This window comes from Typopeltis vanoorti, chromosome 4 (genome assembly GCF_054136105.1).
Source record: "Typopeltis vanoorti isolate ZY-2024b chromosome 4, IOZ_Tvanoo_1.0, whole genome shotgun sequence".
In the NCBI taxonomy this organism is placed as follows: Eukaryota; Metazoa; Arthropoda; class Arachnida; order Uropygi; family Thelyphonidae; genus Typopeltis; species Typopeltis vanoorti.
In genome coordinates this window covers 35,189,732-35,210,465 of record NC_143552.1, presented here as the reverse complement: position 1 = coordinate 35,210,465, position 20,734 = coordinate 35,189,732, and the positions used below count along the sequence as shown (strand labels likewise).

The window sequence follows — 20,734 nt, the reverse complement described above, 5'->3', positions numbered from 1 at the left end:
TTGATCAGCTGCTGCTATATCTTTTATAGTTTAGAAGCAAGTGAAGAGGTGATAAATGCTAACTCAGTAGAACAATACCCATGGAAATACCTTAGTAAATGCAGAAAGAGATCGCATGACAGTGGAATGAGTCAGAAAGAAGGTTTTCAAATAGCTTTCTTTGAGAGAGAAGCAAAAAATTTTAGGTGAGTTTGTAGCTAGCAATTTGGGACTTAACTATATTATATTGTTCATTAGCTAAAAATAAATATGAATTATGATGATACAACTTCTTCTTCTGCAGCTTGTCCCACTTAAGTGGGGTTGCTGTTTTTGGCGAGTCTCCTCCGCATCCTCCTGTCTTGGGCTGTAACCACATCCAAGTTCTTCATCCTCAAAACCTCCTCCACCAGCTCCTTCCATCTCTTCTTTGGCCATCAGTGCTTCCACTTCCCTTACACATCCATCTACATGACCTTTCTTCCCACACATTCATCTTACCTCCTCATCACATGAATAAACCATCACAACTTTACCTCCTGTATCTTCGCTCCTAAGTTCGTAACTTTCACCATTTCCCCTCACATAGTCATTTCTGAGTGTGGATGAGATTAGCATTCTCATCTCCGCCACCTCCATACTGCTGATGTTATTTTTCCACAGGGCCACAGTTTCCATAGCATACGTCATAGCTGGTCTCACTACTGTTCTATAGATTTTGCCTTTTAGATTGATCAGCACCCTCTTATCGCATAGCACTCCAGCCATCTCTCTCCAGTTCGTCCATCCTGTTTTTATCCTGCATCCCACTTCCTTCTCAGCCTCTCCATCCTCTTCCACTGTTGAACCTAAGTACCTAAAATCCCTAACCTTCCTGATAACATTTCCTTCCAGCTCTAGATCTGTCTCCTGGCCGCTGTCCACTTTGCAGCACATATACTCTGCCTCACTTCTGCTCAGTCTCATACCTCTCTCTCTCTCTCTCTCTCTCTCTTCCAGTACTTTCCTCCATCTTTCCAGTTTAGCTGCCACTTCCTCTCTTGAATCTGTCCAAGGCACATCTTCTCTCACCTCCTCCATCACAATATTAAACAGGAACAGACAATGCTGACCCTTGATGCAAGCCAACTGTCACATGAAAACTTTCTGTCTGTCCCCCGCAGGTCCGAAACTCCTGTCTTCACATTTCTGTACATCTCCTTCACCAACCTGACTTATTTCTCCAGTATCTTCTTCTCCCTCAGACACCTCCAGACTTCTTGCCTTGGCACTCTATTGTATGCTTTCTCCAGATCAAATTATGAGGGTACAACAACCTGGTTAAAAGGAAACTGCTGTTTCTGGCAAGAAAGGTGGTATGCTATAAAAGTTAGTTAATGAAACAAACCTCAACAAAACTAAAGGCAGGCATTATTGAGATATTAACCCAGGGTGTGTGTGGGGGGGGGGAGAGGGATCTTGAACTTTTTGGTAAAAATCACCTAATGGAACAACCACAACAAAACTGCAAGTAGGTATCATCAATATATTAAACCAAAGGGAAATGGAGGAAAGTATTGCAATTTTCAAAATTATCTGTGAGGGTGATTTCGCTATGTTTGCAAAAAAGTCAAGTGATTTGTGCAAGCATGTTTTCTCTTGTGAATTAAGTGAATAAATATTTCATAAATGTCAAAGAAATGCAAATCCCAATTCATAAAGGTTGTTTCATAATGTAAAAACAAATCAAATAACAAGTAACGCAGATGAGAAATTAAGTTAATCTTTCTGTCATAAAAAAATATAAAAAAAAAATCAGTAATATTTACTCTGGGTTAAACTTGATTCTTCTTCTTCTTCCACCTTTTCCCCCTCGTTTACCTTGCAGTGTCGAGGGGTTCTATTCATTTAACCGCAACCGCACACAAGGATAAGGTGGTTAGCCCTATGCCTCTTGGTGTATCCTATGTCTGTAGAAACATTGAGTTATCAAGGCCAGTTTGCCTGCTTGAAGGATGAAAAATCCTACAGTCCATGCCCAAGACCAGTTAACTTGGCTATGTCTGAGAAAGATCCTAAGCTCCTCAACGTCAGCGACGGGAATTGAACCTAGGACATTCCTTTCCCAAGCATATGGTTGCAAAGCGTATAGCCACTCTGCCAACCACACGGACTTAAACTTGATTTCATTTTATAATTTTCTCTAACAAAAGAATCAGTTCAATTCACTTCAATTATGAATACATACATATATCATGCCTTAAGTTTTGGCTGGCCACATTAAAATAATATTAATCCTCTTAATGAGTGCAAAATTAATTGTATGCATACTGTTGGATGCATTTAAAGCACTGAAGAATCTCACTGCCACTGTGGTTGTTTTAAAAGTTCTCTGAATACCAAATGTGATATGCACTTTATATAAGTAGAATAACATTTCTGTTTCTCAAAATTTGGTCAATGTGAAGAATACCTAACAGAACACTGGCAAGCATTATTTTTTTTTTAAATATATATATATCAATTCCACATGTGAAAGGGGTAGCTGAACCTATAGCATATGTATCTTGGGTGACATTACTTCAGTAAAAGTCTGTGTGTCGATGTCCACCATGACATTTTACTAACTTCTGCCACCAAAGTTAATACATTTTTTTGTATTAACTTTGGTGGTGGAAGTTAGTAAATACAAAATTAATACAAAATTTTGTATTAATTTTGTATTTAATTAAGTTTGTATAAAATACAAACTTAATACAAAACCTGTTAGGTGTATTTATATCTAACACAAGAAATAAAAGCAAAAAATATAACAATAATAGAAATAGTACATTACTTTTATCAAAGACAACTCGTGAATAAGCTGTACATCCCCATTTTGAAGAAAAGAAAAAATTTAAGTTTTATGTTATTTATTTGAAGTGTGAATGATGTCCAGTATAAATGTACATAATCAGAGTACTAAAATTCAAATATGTTCTTCACTAATTGCAGCTAAAGTCTTGCCATTCATTTAATCAAACATAAAATTATGCAAAATCAAGATAAAAATATTGTACTACTTACAGAGTTAATCCTCTTCAATGCTTTTGTAGTTTCTGTCAAGATCTATAGTTTTCTTTATGTCCTCATTCTTTTCCTTTCCTTTAGTTTACACGGTGATCAGCATTCATTTTATACAATTATGACCTCTACAACCATGTTATAAATAATTATTTTAATTTCCCGATGTTTCGACCTTCATATTAAGGTCATCATCTGGAGTATACACACACAGAGACAAGCTAAATTACATTTCACACAATATGCTGAAGAGACAATGATTTGATCAACAGTTATTCTACTGACCTGACCTCTAGTGAAAATAAAATTACAATAAATTGAATAAAATAAAGCTATTATATTCATCACAGCTATATTCTATTCTTTCATATAGATAGTTTTGTTACAGTAAAAATGATGTCCTAATTTAACATGACAATTGTTATATTAGATTTAGGATCCTGGATTACCTATGGTCCTATTTATAATTAACTCTTAGGCAGAAAGGTTAAGTGGGTAGAATATGTGCCTTTCCATATTCTTGGGATTTTAAGACCATCATTATTGTTAAGATTAGGGTGATTGATAAGAATCTCACAGGTCTCCTTAAATTCACGTTCATACCATGTTTTGGTGTGATGTAAACAACAGGTGCTTTTCCAGGCAATTCTATGTAAAGTGCTCAGGGCATGATCAGAAAGACCAACTTGACCACAGTTATTATATTTAATGTGTCATTTATGTTCCTTTTCTCTGTTCCATTTTTTTTTTTTCAGAAAAAAAGGCACATAAATTACACATTAAATATAATAACTATGGTCAAACTGGTCATTCTAATCATGCCCTGAACACTTTACATAGAATGAATGGAAAAGCAACTGTTGTTTACATGGTATGAATGTAAATTTAAGGAGGCCTATGAAATTCTTATCAATCACCCTAATCTTAACAATAATGATGGTCTAAAAATCTCATGAATATGGAAGGCACATATTCTACCCAATTAACCTTTCTCCCTAAGAGTTAATTATAAATAGGAACATAGGTAATCCAGGATCCTAAATCTAATATAACAATTGTCATGTTAAATTAGACCATCATTTTTACTATAACAAAACTATCTATATGAAAGAATGTTTCTCTGATGTTGTCTTAAATAGAATATAGTTTTGATATAGTTAATATATTTTATTTCATTTATTTATTGTAATTTTATTTTATTTTCACAGGAGGTCAGGCCAGTAGAATAACCGTTGATCAAATCATTGTCTCTTTATAATACTAGGTGAAATGTAATTCAGCTTGTCTCTGTATATATATATACTTGTGTGTGTGTGTGTGTATACTCCAGATGATGACCTTAATATGAAGGTCGAAACGTCGGTAAATTAAAATAATTATTTATAACACGTTTGTAGAGCTCATTCTTCTTTTGATATGTCATATTTTTTAAGATATTTTCCATCAAGGTATTGAAATGCACCATTAATCCATACATGAAAGTAAATGATTTCTTGTTGGTGTGAACTTACACTCTTTCCTAGCCACTCACTATATATACCATTAAGAGGTTGGCTTCAATTCTGAAGCAGTTATTTTATGAATTTCATTTGAAAGAAGTGGAGGTACTGTTGCTGCTACTGTTAAGAGCTGCTCGAATTTCAGAGGGTATTTACATTTCCAACAATTAAAACAATAACATCAGATCACCCCGTATATTTAGTTCCCTTTAAAAAAAAAAAAAAAAAACATAAAATGTATTTTTATGATGTCAATTATTTTTTTAGGTGAAGAGGGTAACATATTCAAGAAATAACTGATGGATTACTGTATATTCTAAATTTTTATTAAGTCAGGCTGAACTGACTTAAGCTGTATAACTGAGAGGAGACCTCCACATAGCCTTTAAAGGAATGCGGAGAACCGACCAGGGCTTCTCACCTAATGGCCAATCCTCACCTTCTCACGGTGCACCCTGTTGGGTATCTACCTGTATACTGAACAAACGAGGATGGTCTAGCAATTTGAGATTTAGCCGACCAAATTATATTCTTATTGGTTAAACCAAAATACAAAATGATGGTACAACATGACAAAATTTCATGCCAGCTGGGGCTTCGCCTGGTTAGACAAGACCTCCCTTGTTTTCGTCAGGGAACCAGGGCGAACAGTGAAAAGTCATCTACTGGAACAAATCTGAAAACACACCCCAACTCAACATCACCAGAGTTAAAGATTGGTACTATCAACATAAGAAGCCTGAATGGCAAAGAAATGGAGCTAGCTGAGGAATTAGATAAGCACCTGATCGACATAATAGGGGTGACTGGAACAAAAAAGACAAAAACTGGTGAGATCTTTCTGAACAATAAATACAAAATGTTATATTTAGGCAATGACAATCAAGGAAAAGAAGGAGTAGCCATAGCATTCAACACAAAATACGAGGCTAATCTTCTTGAATGGCAGGCAGTCTCAAGTAGAGTAATGTGGACAAATATGAGAATGGGGAACTGGACAATGAGACTTATTTGTGCCTATGGTCCCACAGAAGGTTCTACTAAGGTAGAAGTGAAGGAATTTTTTGAGGCTTTAGCAATAGCAACTGACATGATGAAAAAGGAAAAGTTGGTCCTTGTTGGGGATCTAAATAGCAGAGTAGGAAATGATTGTGAGACATACAAAAATATTTTGGGAAAATTTGGAGAAAAGAGCAAAGCTAATAATAATGGCAAATATCTGTTGGATTTCTGCTCAGGACATGGATTGGTTATTACTAATGGCATGTTCCAACATAAATGTATAAATGTGCACAAATTCACATGGAGAGAAGAGGCAATGAATAAGAAAAGTCTCATTGACTATGTTATTGTTGATAGCGATGTTTTCTCCCTGGTTCAGGACACCAGAGTGTACAGAGGATTTGAAATTGGAAGTGATCACTATTTAGTCTTGAGCAGGATAAAATAATTTCATATTGAAAAGAATAACATGTAAGAAAGTTTTAAAGCGAATAAAAGTTGAGCATCTCTCAGATGTGAACTGTAAACTAAAATACACAAAGATTATTGAAGAAAAAATGAAAGAGTTTGAGAACAGGAACCAAACCTTGGCGATACAGTGGCAAGCCTTGAAGAAAACCCTGACTGATTCAACTAGAGAGGCACGTGGTGAAGTTGTCTGCAAGGATAGAAAAATTAGAACTCCATAGTGGACACAGGAAGTTAAAGAGGCAGTGAAGGAAAAGAAGAAAGCATATCAAAAGTTCCTGGCAAATAAGTCAGCTTGTGCCCTTAGAGAATACAGAGACAAATGTAAGAAAGCTAAACACTGTGTAAAACTAGCTAAACAAAAGTCATGGGAGGACGTTGGCAAGAATATAGAAAATACATATCAAGAAGGTTGCAAAATATTCTGCAGGTTGTTGAAGAAGCTTAGGAATGGAGGAAAGAGTGCTGTAAAAGGAGTTAGATGTGATAAAGGTGACATGAAAACGGGAGAAAAAAATATCCTACAAGTATGGAGTAATTACTTTGAAAAACTGCTAAATGAAACAAGCAGTGATGACAGCATATGATAAAAAACACTGACCAGGCATGCAGTCAGGAATACATATCCATACTAGAAGTAGAAAAAGCCATCAAAGGCTTGAAATGTGGAAAGGCAGCAGGAGTAGATGATATTCGACCAGAAATGCTGAAGTATGGTGGTATAAGAGTCTTACAGTGGCTACACTGCATAGTTCAGAAAGCCTGGACAGAGGGATGAATTCCCGATGATTGGAGTAGAGCTCTCATAGTACCCATATATAAAAAGGGAAATAAAACTGAATGTGAGAATTACAGAGGTATTTCCCTACTTAGTGTTCCTGGCAAAATCTATGCAAGTATACTTGAGAAATGGTTGAGAAGAATTGTGGAAGAAAAGCTTGGTGAAGAACAAGCTGGATTCAGGCCAAATAGAGGCTGTCAGGATCAGATCTTCACTTTACGACAAATTGTTGAGAAAGCATGGGAATATAACAAAGATCTGTATTTAAGTTTTGTCAATTTGGAAAAGGCATATGAAAAGGTGCCAAGAGAGAAGCTATTCAATACGCGACAGTTATTTGGTGTCAATTGGGCATTATATCAAGCAATACGTAGTCTTTATTTGAGTTGTAAGTCAGCAATTAGAATTGAAGGAAGTACAGGAAAATGATTTAATGTTAAATCTGGTGTGAGACAAGGATGTACATTATCCCTCTCTGTTATTCATTATCTATATGGATCACACTATGAAGGAAAGTGGTATTAAACATGATATCAAAATTGGAGATGTTAATGTCAGCTCTTTGCTTTATGTGGACGATGTTATACTTCTAAATAAATCTGCTACAAGTCTACAAGAATCTCTGACTAAATTGAATAACTGTTGTAATAGATATGGTATGAAGATCAGCAATAAAAAGACAAAAACAATGAAAATATGCAGAATCATTGAAATTGTCAACTGTGTTGTGAATGGAGAACCCGTGGAACAAGTAAAACATTTCAGCTACTTAGGCATGATTTTTAGTGAAGATGGTAAATTAAATATAGAAATAGACAACAGAATCAACAAAGCTGGTATGGTAGGAAGTCAATTGAATAAGTTCATATGGAATAAGAGAGAAATTAGACGGAACACTAAATTAGCTGAATACAAGACAGTGTTCAAACCAGTTTTAACTTATGGATCTGAGAGCTGGCTCAGAAGTAAAACACTTCACCAAAGACTAGAGACCGCAGATATGAGGGTCCTGAGAAAGATTATAGGCGTGAACAGATGGCATCAATGGTAATATCATATTAAAAATGAGGATATTAGGAAAGAACTTGACATTTTCAGCATCCAGGAATGCGTTAACAGAGCTAATCTCAGGTGGTATGGTCACTTAAACAGAATGGGCGAGGAAAGATTAGCGAAACAAGTGTTCTCTGCCAGGTTGGCAGGAAAACGACTCAGAGGAAGACCAAGGTATAGGTGGATTGATACGGTACAAAGTGCTTCAGACGATAGAAATATAAGATCTGATAACGTTGGAGTCTTGACAAGTAACAGACTGATTTGGAGGAAAATTGTACATAGGAAGTTAGTAATAATGTAAATTTTTCATGTAGTACTATCATATCCCGTACATCCCTTGAGGGTACATGGCAGGAAATTGATGATGATGATATATACTGCTCAAAACAATTAGGGGATATTCTTGTTGTTATTCATGTTAGAATTATTTCACGCTAAAATGTATAATTAGTTAAATTTGTAATAAATATTGATTATTTAAACAATATCTCATCAATTACACTTTATCTGTAAGTAAGAAATATTTATTCATGTATAAAGTACCCAATAGTTATAATTATTTGCAGAAATTTATAATTATCCGACAAACTAAAATATTGCTAATTGTTTTGAGCAGTGCATATATATCTATAATATAATTTATATATATAAAATCATATTTCATTTCATATCCTCATTTCTGGAACACCAAATGATACATTCAAAAACAAGACATAAGGGTTCAAGTCAAAACTGGTCTTAAGTGATCCACTGTTGCAATGATGGCATGGAGAAAAAAAATCTTTTATTCCTCTACTATGAGAAATGCTACAATATAAATCTGTCTGATTTATCCCAAATATGAAGCTTTGTTGTATCAATTATAAGGCCAGATTGTGTTTTATTATTTTGTCTGTTACAAAAGAAGCAAAACCATCTTGGAAAAGCATCTGACGGGGTGGGGGGGGAACACTTCTACTTCTGTATAATACCTATATAAAATGCTCTTATAAACATTCCTTGTTCTGTGGACAGAATTTGAACCTAGATCTTTACAATAAAGGAATACACATTATGTTGTTCTTGAAACTGTGCTAAAACTGCAGGTAGACAGTGTTAATTTTTCAGCTTCATCAAATCTGCAGCCCTTGTTACGAACATATTGTTCTATCACATTCTGAAGATGCAAAACAGGATTGAAATCTGATTAAGAAGGCCAATCCAAAATTCACTGTCATTCTTAAATGGAAATTTCTTGTGATAAGGCAGGTTATCTGTGTTGGAAGTGTCCATTTGCAGTGTCAACAATAAACATGAATATTTGGTGTTGGTGTACTGATTTTCAAGTAATAAGCAGCAGCATTCAGCTTTGTTTTCTACTGTTATCAAGCACTCATGTCATACCAGAAAAACACTCTCCAGACCATCACTGCAACCCAACTACTATATCTTTACTGTTGTGATGAAGCATCATTTGTAACTGATATCCCTTTGCTACCATAGCAGTAGCTGTTTATTGTCAATATGTATCTATCTAGCCATTTTTAGCTCCCCCAATTCACAACAGAGTATTTAAAGCAGAGTGTATTTGGATATACTCTCCTACTGTCACTGGTTTACTGTACAGTAACCCAACCTCATTTGACCAACTTTATGATCCTTGAAATTTGGTATACCACTTGTATAGATATTTTATCATACTATTCTTAGTATATTACTGCCTACCAACATCCTAGTTGCGCATTATTGGTAGATTCCATTCAGCATGGGATGTCTCTAATATTTTGACCATTTGTTATAAGAGAATTTTTGAAAATATCTAATTAAGTTCTGATATAAATAATACTGTTGTTGTTATTTGGGATTACAGTCAAAGCAACTAAAGCTATGATGCCAGCTTATTATGTCTATAAATTTTTTTTGTGTGTGTGTGTGCACGTGCACATGCGCGCACGCGCACACACACATACACACAAAGGATGAAAAACCTGAGCATCTAAGAGGGGAAAAAAAAAGCTTTCTACCTCCATATGAGACCAGCTACATCTTCAACCAAAAAGGTACTGATCTGAATGAAGCCACCAACATTATATTTATTTTATATTTATTAAATGTAAACATAACAGTGGATAATATCCTAAAATAAGAAATCCAACTATGATGAAAGATTTTGCAACCAAATGTTTAACCTTTTGCAACATTCATGTGCCTGTAAGGCTGATTATGACAAGTTCCTCAATATCCTGTTATTTTCATATGATATATGGCAAAATTTCTTCCATAAGAAAGTGAGCAATGATTGAGAAAAACAAAAAAAAAGACTTACCATTCATTTCTCTCATTGCTTTAATAAAATCTTGTGGATCTTTAAAACTAACAAAACCAAAGCCCTTGGTTTTATTAGTCCGTTTGTCCCTAATGACTTTTGCTTTAACAAATGATGGATACTTGCTAAATGATCTGGTTAATACTTCATCTGTAACATCATTACCCAAATCACCACAGAAGATTCTAAAATCATCTAAAATAATATTTGCAAAAAATTACTATGTTAATTTCAAATCAATTAATCAAGATTTTTTTTAATTCATTTATCTACACTAGTGTTTTTCAATCCAAGTAAGAGGCACTTAGAAATATACTCAAAATTAGGTATCTTTTCATTTTGATGTTACTATAAATAATTTTCAATTTACAGATTATGTGGAACAAAAAATAATGAAGTTTTGATTTTCTGTTGTGAAATACATGCACACACACACACACATGTAAATTCCTCATCAACTGTTTCAACAGACCAGGTGAAATGGCTAGCTCACCCATTATAATGTGACACCTCCGAGTCCAAAGACTCATTGGTGGGGGGAACCTACTCTACAACTCTCCTTCTCCACAACTTAATCCACCAAATACAGCAAACCATCACCTACACCACTGCCACCTACTGTCCACCACTAGTACTTCTGTCTGTAAATTGCGTATGCTCTCAAGGCCAATTTGTCTTTATGCAGGATGAAAAACCCTGCTACCTTTTTTTTCTCTACCTCCATATGAGATCGGCTAACTCACCTTCAATTGAAAAAAAAACATATAAAGATTCCTCTCATCATGACAAGAATCGAACTTAGGCCTTTTCCAATTGAAGGGTGCAACGTACCATTGTTCTTCCAATTGCACTATGAAGGCACTTAATTATATCCACGTATATTTTTTCATCATTAACACTATTCCAACCAAAGTTACTTCTTTTTACTTTCTTCCCTATCTTCTCTTATTTGGTCACTCCACTTTTCCATAAGTTCTAACTAGTTTTTTCTCTTAATCTTCATTTCACACATTCTTCATAGTATTCTTTCTGAATTCATGTTTTTATATTTACTTTTGAGCACCAATACATTCCTGTTGTCCATATTTATTTTATTCAGTCAAATCTTCTTTGTGTCAACAATGTTCTTGAAACTTTCATTTCCATTGGTCTGTATTTATCTCTATTTGTTAATCTTCAGTTTCTCTGCCATAAAACAAAATTGACAAAAACGCTTGACATATATTACCTTTTGGTTAGTCTTCATGCATTTTCATCTGAGGTTCATTATGTAAATACCACCTGCAAAAGGTTGTAAAGCTATCATATATTAGTACTGTGGGTAGACTAATGATTAGATAATCTGAAATCGATCTCTAGAGGCCAAATGCTTGCAAAGTGGACAGCACTATTATAATTAAAACAAAATAAATGATCAGAAATTAGTCATGCCTAACTTAAGATTGAAGCAATCATCTAGAATAATACATGTAACCACAGTAAGAATGAAAATAAATAGGGTAACTAAATGATGTCATTGTAGACCAAGCCAAGTTAATCCCATTTTCTGTAGAATGGTCTGTTTCTGCAAAAGAGAGTTCTATTAAGAAAAATCATCATCATCACATGCTTGTCAAGGATTTTAGGCCTAGAGTGGCCTGTTCGAGCCTTAGAAGTCATCGTTGAATCTCTTAAGAGGATTCTGGCCTTCTTTTTTTTAATGGTTTGTTTTGGTCATCTTTCTGTTTTCATTCTTTCAACATGTTTCATCCATTCAAGTTTATATATATTTTGTTATTTTTTCTATTACTAATTCCTGGTTTAATTCTTTCATAATTTCTTCATTTCTTTTGTGATTGAATAGAATATAGTTTGCAGTTTTTCTCATAAACTTCATTTCAGCTGTTATTAATCTTCGTTTGTCTTTTTTTTTTTGTTTGTTTTGTTGTCCAGATAACACCACTTCCATGCAATAGAATGTAGGGCTAATGTATTGTACTTTTAGTCTGGTTTGTTTTTTAACGAGGTTAGGTTTAAATATAGAGTTAATTACACCTCTTACTTTTTAAATATTTTGCAATTTTTAGGTTTATATCGTTTTCATATGTAATCATACATCCTAGGTAGTTAAATGAATTCACCTGTTCTAAAATCTTGTTATCTATTACAATTTTAGTTCTTACTGGATCTTGTCCTTTAAAGGCCATTTTTTTTTTTTTTCTGTCGATATTATCATTCCATAATCTTTGGCTACCTCATTTAAATTCAAAATATCTTTCTGTAAGTAATCTTCAGAATTTGGTCATCAGCAAAAAGGAAAGTGTTTAAGTTCAGAGTAGAAGAAAGTTTAATACCTTGATGGAAATTTTTATTCCATTTTATTATTATTAAAAAGAGTTGCTGAAAGGGGGGGCATCCCTGTCGGACTCCTTGGATTATCTCTCTCGTACATGATAGTTCATAATTTAATCTTATTTGTATTTGATTATTTTCATATATACTTATGATAGCTTTCAGAATATTATTTGGTATTTGTCTTTCTTTTAATATGTTAAATAAAATGCTTCTTTTAACTTTGTTAAATACGTTTTCAAAGTCAATAAATGTAATATGTGTTTCTAAATTGTACTCTCTTCTTTTTTTTATTATTAATTTTAGGCAAAAGGTCAGGTCTATACATGATTGTCCTTTTCTAAATCCATTCTGTATTTCTAAAATAAAGTTTTCAGAATATTTAATTCTTTGTTATTTAAAATGCTGCTATATATTTTGTAACAGGAACTATAATTTATAGGATCATCTCTGCTACCTTTTTTAAAGATAGGATCACAATTGCTTTTTTCCATTCTATTGGTGGATTACTCGTTGAATCGATTTTATTTAAAAATAATAGGAGTCTTTCTTTGAACCTTATTCCTGCATATTTATATAATTCTGAACCTAACTTATCTTCTCCTGGTGATTTTCCATTTCTTGTTTCTTTCAGGCTGATTTCTAATTTTTCTTTAGTTATTTAATTTTCAGTAAATGTTTGCCAGTTATCTTTTTTAAAATATTTATCTGTCCACAATTCTGTAACAGAAATTCTTCTAATTTCAATTTGGTGTTTAATTGTGTGTTTTCTTTAGTATCTGTACTTAAATGTTTCAAAATATTATATACATTGGATCTTATTTTATATAAATCACATTCTAAATTTGTTCCATGATTCTCTATGTCTTTTTCTGAACTTCTCTTTTAATTATGGCTTTTATTTTTTTTATATTCTATTTCATTCTTCTAATATTTTACTGCTTAACCATTTATGATATGCTGTTTAAGACAAAGGTTATAAGAATATAATTATACCGTCCATTGTAGGAGGAAATGTCAACTCTGGGTGATGAAAGTCATCTAACAGATGACTCATCATCCAGTGAAACATCACCACCACCACCCTTGCTTATTAAAGACCTGAAGTGGTTATTGCTATGTTTCTTGTGTCAAGGGGGATGATAGAAACATCCCCTTGACACAAGCAGTGTGGGTGATATCCTTCATAGGCATTAATTAGGAAGCACACTTTCTTCATGCAAAGACAGCAATAGATACAGTTCTGCAGGCTGGTTACTAGAACAGTGCCCAGGAGAAATGACCATCTGGCAAATAACCCTGCTGCCATTTGCTCTGCCTTAAGTGTGTCCAAGCAGCGCAGTATGCATGAGGCAAGGCTGAGGCCATGAGTGGACCAAAGATGAAACATGAATGTATGAAAGTAGTCAACACAAGTTCTTCATTATCTCACTACATTTGTTTGCTTTGTAAGTTTCTAACATTGCCCATTATATAAAAGATGATATAATAAATAACAGTGACACTGCAGTTATAAAAATCTCCCATGAAAAATCAACAAAAAACACAAAAATGTCAAAAATACAATAAAATTGCAAAAAAATAAAATATCCTCCCCTCAAAAATCCCACACAAAAGGGAGAAAGATTCCATTTACCGCATCAACATTCAACACCTCAACAAAAACATTACTGACAGACACTATACCACTTGCATGCATTTTTAAAACTAGATCAGTTATTCCAGCCTCAACTGGCATACTCTTCTGCATTACTACCTCTTACCTTAACTGTCAAAAATCATACTACATGAGTTCATCAATAAACTTCAATAAGAAAGATGAAAGATAATGCATTTCTCAGATCTGACAATCTATGCCAGAAATTACTAAACCTTTAATCACCTTCATACAATCAGCTCTAACTCAAGATTTCCTTCCTTCCCTCACTTTGTTCCTTTCATTTGGTGCTTTACGTCTCCTAATTCTGATCATAATGCTAACTTCTTCAATTATTTTCCCTAAAGATTGATAATTTATTTATTTTTTTATTTTTTTACAGTCTAATTATTAAAAAAATGACATCATACAATGAAATGATAAGTGCCTCTGTAGTTCAGTCAGCATAGATGAAGCTCTTTGGTCAGAAAGACCTGGGTTCAATTCCTGTAAATCTTTCTTTTAAGGTTACAGGTTGATCAGCATTCATATTTCCGAATTTAGGCACACAAAACACACATGTTGAAATGATTGTTTTACTATAACAATTTGACGTTTCAACCCTGTATTGAGGTCATCATCAGAAGGATACATATGTATAGGGGAACCAAGCTACATGATCTTGCACTCTGTACTGGTAAATTAAATCTATGCTGTTAATTAATCTTTTTCTTAGCCTGACCTCTAGCAATAATTAAAATATAAAATAAAATAAAAGTTGAAAGAAAAAAAAATAAAATAAATTATATATCTACCCTATATTTATAAAATGATAAGCCTTTTTATGTCACGTTTTTTGTTAAGTTATGGGAAACGTTTTGAAACTCAGGGGCTACCCTGAGTGTCGAGTCTTCGAAATTCGAGTCATCAGAATTCAAGGAGAACCAGCCCACCAGTCTGGAACATGGGGGGCGCCATAGGTAAATAAAATAAACAATATTAAATAATAATACCGCCATAGGTAAATAAAATAAATAAAAAACTAGAATAAACTCTGCTAAAGTCCTCATGTACTAAGATTCTTCTGGATTTATACAGTTCAGATTGTTATACTATGATTTTCTTCAGGCCTTATACAGTTAAAGTTGCTATGGAATGTTAAGGGGAAAAAAAAAAAAAACACTTCAAGTCTTCTTGTACTGGGATTTTTCTTTGGCTTGTTCTGGTTGCTATAAAGGCTGCATATGGGTCCTCCACATTCTTGGAATGGTTAGGCCATCATTTTTTTTTTCCAGATTTGGGTTATGTTTGAGCATTTCACATTCCTTCTTTGAATTTCCTCTCGAACCAGGTTTTGGTGGGGTGGAGGGACTTGGTATTTTTCCAATCAATTCTGTGGTATGTTTGGAGTGCGTGGTCAGAAAGGCCGGTTTTTCCAAAATGGAGGTATTTAATGTGTCGTTTGTGTTCGTCTTTCCTAAATGGGATGGTTTGCCCTGTTTCCCCTATGTATGGTAGGTTACATGTGTATTGTATTTTGTATATCCCCTGGGTGGGCTAGGTGTGAAAGAGGATCTTTGGAAGAACTGAGTAGGTGTCTTAATTTTGTTGGGGGTTTAAAGGTGGTTTTGAGGTTCTATTTGTGTAGTGTTCTGTCTATTTTTTTCGGAAATGCCTCTAACATAAGGTATCGCAACAGCATTCTTGAAATCTTTTTTTTTTTTTACTAATATCTCCGTGGAGGATCTTGTGAATCGTTTTTTTACTGTATCCATTTTTTATAGTATGGTTGATGATCTTGTATTCCTGGTGAGTTTGTTCGTTTGAACAGATAGTTTGAGCTCTGTGTTTAAGGCTTATGACACCTAGTTTTTGTGTTGGGTGGTGATAAGAATTTTTGTGTTATGTACTGGCCTGTGTGTAGGTGTGCAGTAGACTGAGAAGGAGAGACAGCCTGAGGGAAGACGTGTGACAAGTGTGTCTAGGAATGGAAGAGAGTTTTTATTATTATGGGTATCTCCATGGAGTCAGTAGACTCATCGCGGGAGACCCAAACTAGCAAAACAATATCTGTCATATCTCTTCTTGAATTCATTTACAGACGAAGAGCTCACAACTAAGTCAGGCAATGAATTCCACTCATTCACCACCCTCCAGGCAAAAAACCTTGTTCTGACACCTTTGTTAACCACACTCTTCTTTAATTTCCAGATGTGACCTCTTGTTCTTCCATCACTATCACACAGCTGAAACATTTCCCTGCATCAATCCTATAAAAACCTTTTAGTAATTTGAATGTTTCTATCATATCCCCTCTTCTTCGCCTATCAACCAATCTCTGCAATCCACAAGCTCTCAATCTATCAATGTAGGGAGCATTTTTTATATCACTCACCAACTTGGTCACTCTTCTCTGAACCCTCTCCACAGCCTCCTCATCTCCAAGGAATCCAGGTGACCAGACCTGAGCACAGTAATCCAAATGTGGAAGTATCAATGCTTTATAAAGGGGAATAATAACCTCTTTATCTCTGGATGTCAGTGTGTTCCTCAACAATTTTCTATTTCAATGGTGAATTGGATACGTTGGTGTTGTTTGTTCAGGTGGCTAAGGAATGTATTTAATGCTTTGCAGCCGTGGGGCCAAATGGTGAAAATATCGTTGACATCATAAGCAACGAGCTCTGGAGTCAGCGTGCCTAAAGCCAAAAATTTGGCTGAGATACGTCGACAACATACCACAGAATTGATTGGAAAAATACCAAGTCCCTACACCGTACCAAAACCTGGTTCGAGAGGAAATTCAAAGAAGGATGTGAAAAGCTCAAACATAATCCAAATCTGAACAAAAATGATGGCCTAACCATTCCAAGAATGTGTCGAGGACCCATCTGCAACCTTTATAGCAACCAGAATAAGCCAAAGAAAAATCCCAATACAAGAAAACTTGGTGAAGTGTTTTTTTTCCTTAAGATTCCATAGCAACTTGAACTGTACAAGACCTGAAAAAATCATAATATAACAATCTGAACTGTACAAATCCAGAAGAATCTTAGTACATGAGGACTTTAGCAGAGTTTATTGTAGTTTTTTATTTATTTTATTTATTAATTATAATTTTTTAAAATTAATTTATATATATATATATATATATATATAATTTATTGTTTTTTTTTTTTTTCTTTCAACTTTTCTTTTATTTTTTAATTATCACTAGAGGTCAGGCTAAGAAAAAGATTAATTAACAGCATAGATTTAATTTAGCAATACAGTGCAAGAGCATGTAGCTTGGTTCCCTATATTATTAATAAAATTAATACTATTTTATTAATAATAAGTAAAATAATCATTTCAACACGTGTGTTTTGTGTCCCTAAATTTGGAAATATGAATTCCTGTCCATGATGTGAGGAACCTTTCTTTATCTGGTCTCTTTCGACTAAAGGAGAATTAACCAATCTCATATGGAAGTAGAGGGTTTCTTTCACCCAGAAACTTCAGTTTTTCGTCCCTCAGAACAGACAAATCAGTCCCATGAATACACACAGAGCTACAGTCACAAATACTTGCCTTTAGGGGATGCAGCAGATGAGTGATGAGCCAGCTGCATTAATTCGTTACAAGCCCCTCAACTTAGGGACTCAACCTTAATCTTTTATCCAAGCATAAGCAAACAATGCTTGCACAAGAAGTATCTTCAGAAGACTACTTGTGTTTCAGATATGTATGCTGCTTAGCATTATGAGAAGCGTCACTACCCAGGCAGTTTCAATACCAAGATCTATCAGTGCAAACTAGACCTTTCTACAACTATCCTCTAATCATGAGCATTTTAATATGGTGATACACAATTTTACTATTTGCATATGGAAAATATGACTCTTGCATTGATTTAGCTCTCAGTATTTCTACAGGTCTAGCTTCTACTGATGAGACTAAATAAAGATTGAAATCAGTCGGGGTGGTGATCCTTTCCATAATACACAGAAATATACATACAGTGGAACCTCAGTTGTCGAACATAATTCGTTCCTAAAGGCTGTTCGAAAACCGAAACCATTTTCCCATAAGAATTAATGTAAAATGGAATAATCCATTCCTGAAACCCAGATGATTACTTATTTAAACTTTTACAACAGTACTTCATGCATAAAGTCATATACAAAAATAATGAAGATGCATAAAATCTTACATAAAAAGAATAAACACAATAAATAGATAAAATATAGATGAAAAAGGGTGATCTTTTTCCACAAAACTTTGCACCTCACCCTATTTCACACACATTTCTTTGATCAAATAACTAGGAATCCTCCCTTCCTTCCTGTCTCTGAAAGCATTTCTTCAACCACTGTCTTTTGCTGCTCCTTCTAAGGTGTTCCAGTTCTTCCATGGTGAGCTCATTCCTGTGGTCCAGAGATACAACATCATCAACAACAGCAACACACTCAGCCTCAAAGCCCTCAATGTCTCTGTGTGTGTGCAACACAGAGACATTGAGGGCCATAATTTCCTCCAGGCAGAGTTTATGGTCCTGTAAGTCACTTGCACCTAGGCTTTGTCAAGAATATTAAGCAATGGAGGATATTGAAGTGATTTTTCCAGAATTCTCTGAGTGTTAATTCTGTGTCAGAAGTCACTTCAAAACACCTTTGAAACAATGCTTTGGTGTAGAATTTATTAAAGTTTGAAATGACCTGCTGGTCCATGGGCTGGATTAGAGGAGTCGTGTTAGGGGACAGGAACTTCACTGTGATAAAAATCAAACTCGTCCTCCAAGTCTGGAGGGTGAGCAGGAGCACTGTCCTTCACAAGAAGGCATTTTAATGGCAATTTTTTTTTTGAAGGTATTTTCTCACATTTGGGGCAAAGACTTCATGGATCCACTGAATAAAAAAAGTTACCCAAGCATTACTTTTAGCACCATTCGTACCAGGGTTTTTTAAACAGGTCATCATGTAATCGCCTCGCTTTCTCACAAATTACAGCATAAGAAACACTATCACTAGTCTAACTGTTTCTTGTTTATCCAAATCAGCAACAATTTTTCCACTTCTTCAATCATCTGAGATCTTTGTTTAGTAAGAACTTTCACTCCTCTCAACATCAGCTCCCTTGATTGCCTCTTTACTTTTGAGTATTGTACAGATCATTGATATCGCCATACCGAACTGCATAGCAAGATCCGAGACATGAACGTCATTTTCATGTTTGGATGAGATTTCTTTTTTCAACCCCATCGTGGTTCTAACAACTTTTTTTTCGCTTTGCTGCTGTCACTATCCTTCTTCGATCCTGGTGGCTTATTTAATAATAATTTATTAAAAAAATAGCAAAACACAAAGAAAATCAAGAAAAGGCACTGCAAATTCGAGCAGGTGTCTGGATTGAGAGGAGGCTGTAGCGTAAGTGATGCTCTCCCACCATACATCTCAGCCTGGGGATCACATGATTGCAGGTTTGCCTGTTCAGAAACTGATTTGTTCGAGATGAGAGGCATTCGACAACCGAGGTTCCACTGTATATTACATCTCTAAGAAGAATACTGATACAACTCAAAAATATGCTATTTTCAGGAGAGAGGAAACATCAAATTTTAATTCACTTTGGTTAAATTGTGAGAAAGCTACTGCAATTACAATTAAGATATTTGGGTATAATGAAGTTTATAATGTTCCTTGAAGAAGACTTCAGTGAATCTGTCAAGAATTGTTATTGAAGGATTCCAGGACCACTCAGAAAATGATCTTTTGAGTTGCGACAGTATTATCCTACAGATGTGATATGTATGAAATGAAGTGCACCGTGCATCAGGATCAGATAAGATGTCATCACTTGATATATAAGCAGCCTAGTTGTGAAGATACTTCATGCATAAACTTTGTTTGCTCACACTTGGGTAAAAGATTAAAAGAATATAATTTCTTATGTAGTATAATTTACTTTGTAACCAAGTGAAAAAAAACTTGCATCTTCCTTGGAGACTAATCTTTATAATTCAAACTGGCTTTCCTTCTGTATCTTCACAGATTAAGCTGAGTTATTTGCTGTCACTAATGTAAAAAAAAAAAAAAAAAAAAAAAAAAAAAAAAAAAAAAAAGATCTAACAGAAATCAAACAATTTGTAATATCTACTAATCAGTTAGGAGAACAATGCAAATAATCTGCATTGTTCTAAATGAGCTTTTTCCTAAGAATGTCAGGAGCAGATGATGTCAATGGTTGGAAATCCTCGATAGTTGAAGGTTTTTTTTGCCGAAACCTTTTGGAAGAACATTGTAAATGGAAGTTGTTCTTGTTGTCGCTTTCTTTTTCACTCATCAAAGTGTTCCTGCAGAGATTGTAATCCATCAGTGATCATTATTATTATTATTATTATTTTGACACCTCCAGGGAGTCCAAACACTCATCGAGGGAGAGTGTGCCGACAGCATCGAACGATTGGCCCCCTTCCAACTACTAACCGCGCTCAAACTTACTTAACTGAGCCATTAGTAGCAGAGGCTCTACCAATCGACCAATCATACAGGTGACTTTAATGCTACTCCTCATTCAAGGATCGCACACTGTTGTCCTTTAATGTCTGTGCAATTTGAAACATATTTCAAATTGCACAGACATTAAAGAATATAATT

The 20,734-nt window shown here is 34.6% G+C and overlaps 1 protein-coding gene across 1 annotated transcript in view; it reads right to left on the bottom strand.

Annotated features, from left to right (window-relative positions):
• LOC150107224 (uncharacterized) overlaps positions 1-20,734 on the bottom strand; it is a 186,527-nt gene that overhangs the window by 103,262 nt on the left and 62,531 nt on the right. Inside the window, exon 4 of the mRNA XM_090391082.1 lies at positions 10,133-10,327. Within this exon, the coding sequence (XP_090247208.1) occupies positions 10,133-10,327 (195 nt within the window). The remainder of the gene's footprint in view (positions 1-10,132; positions 10,328-20,734) is intronic.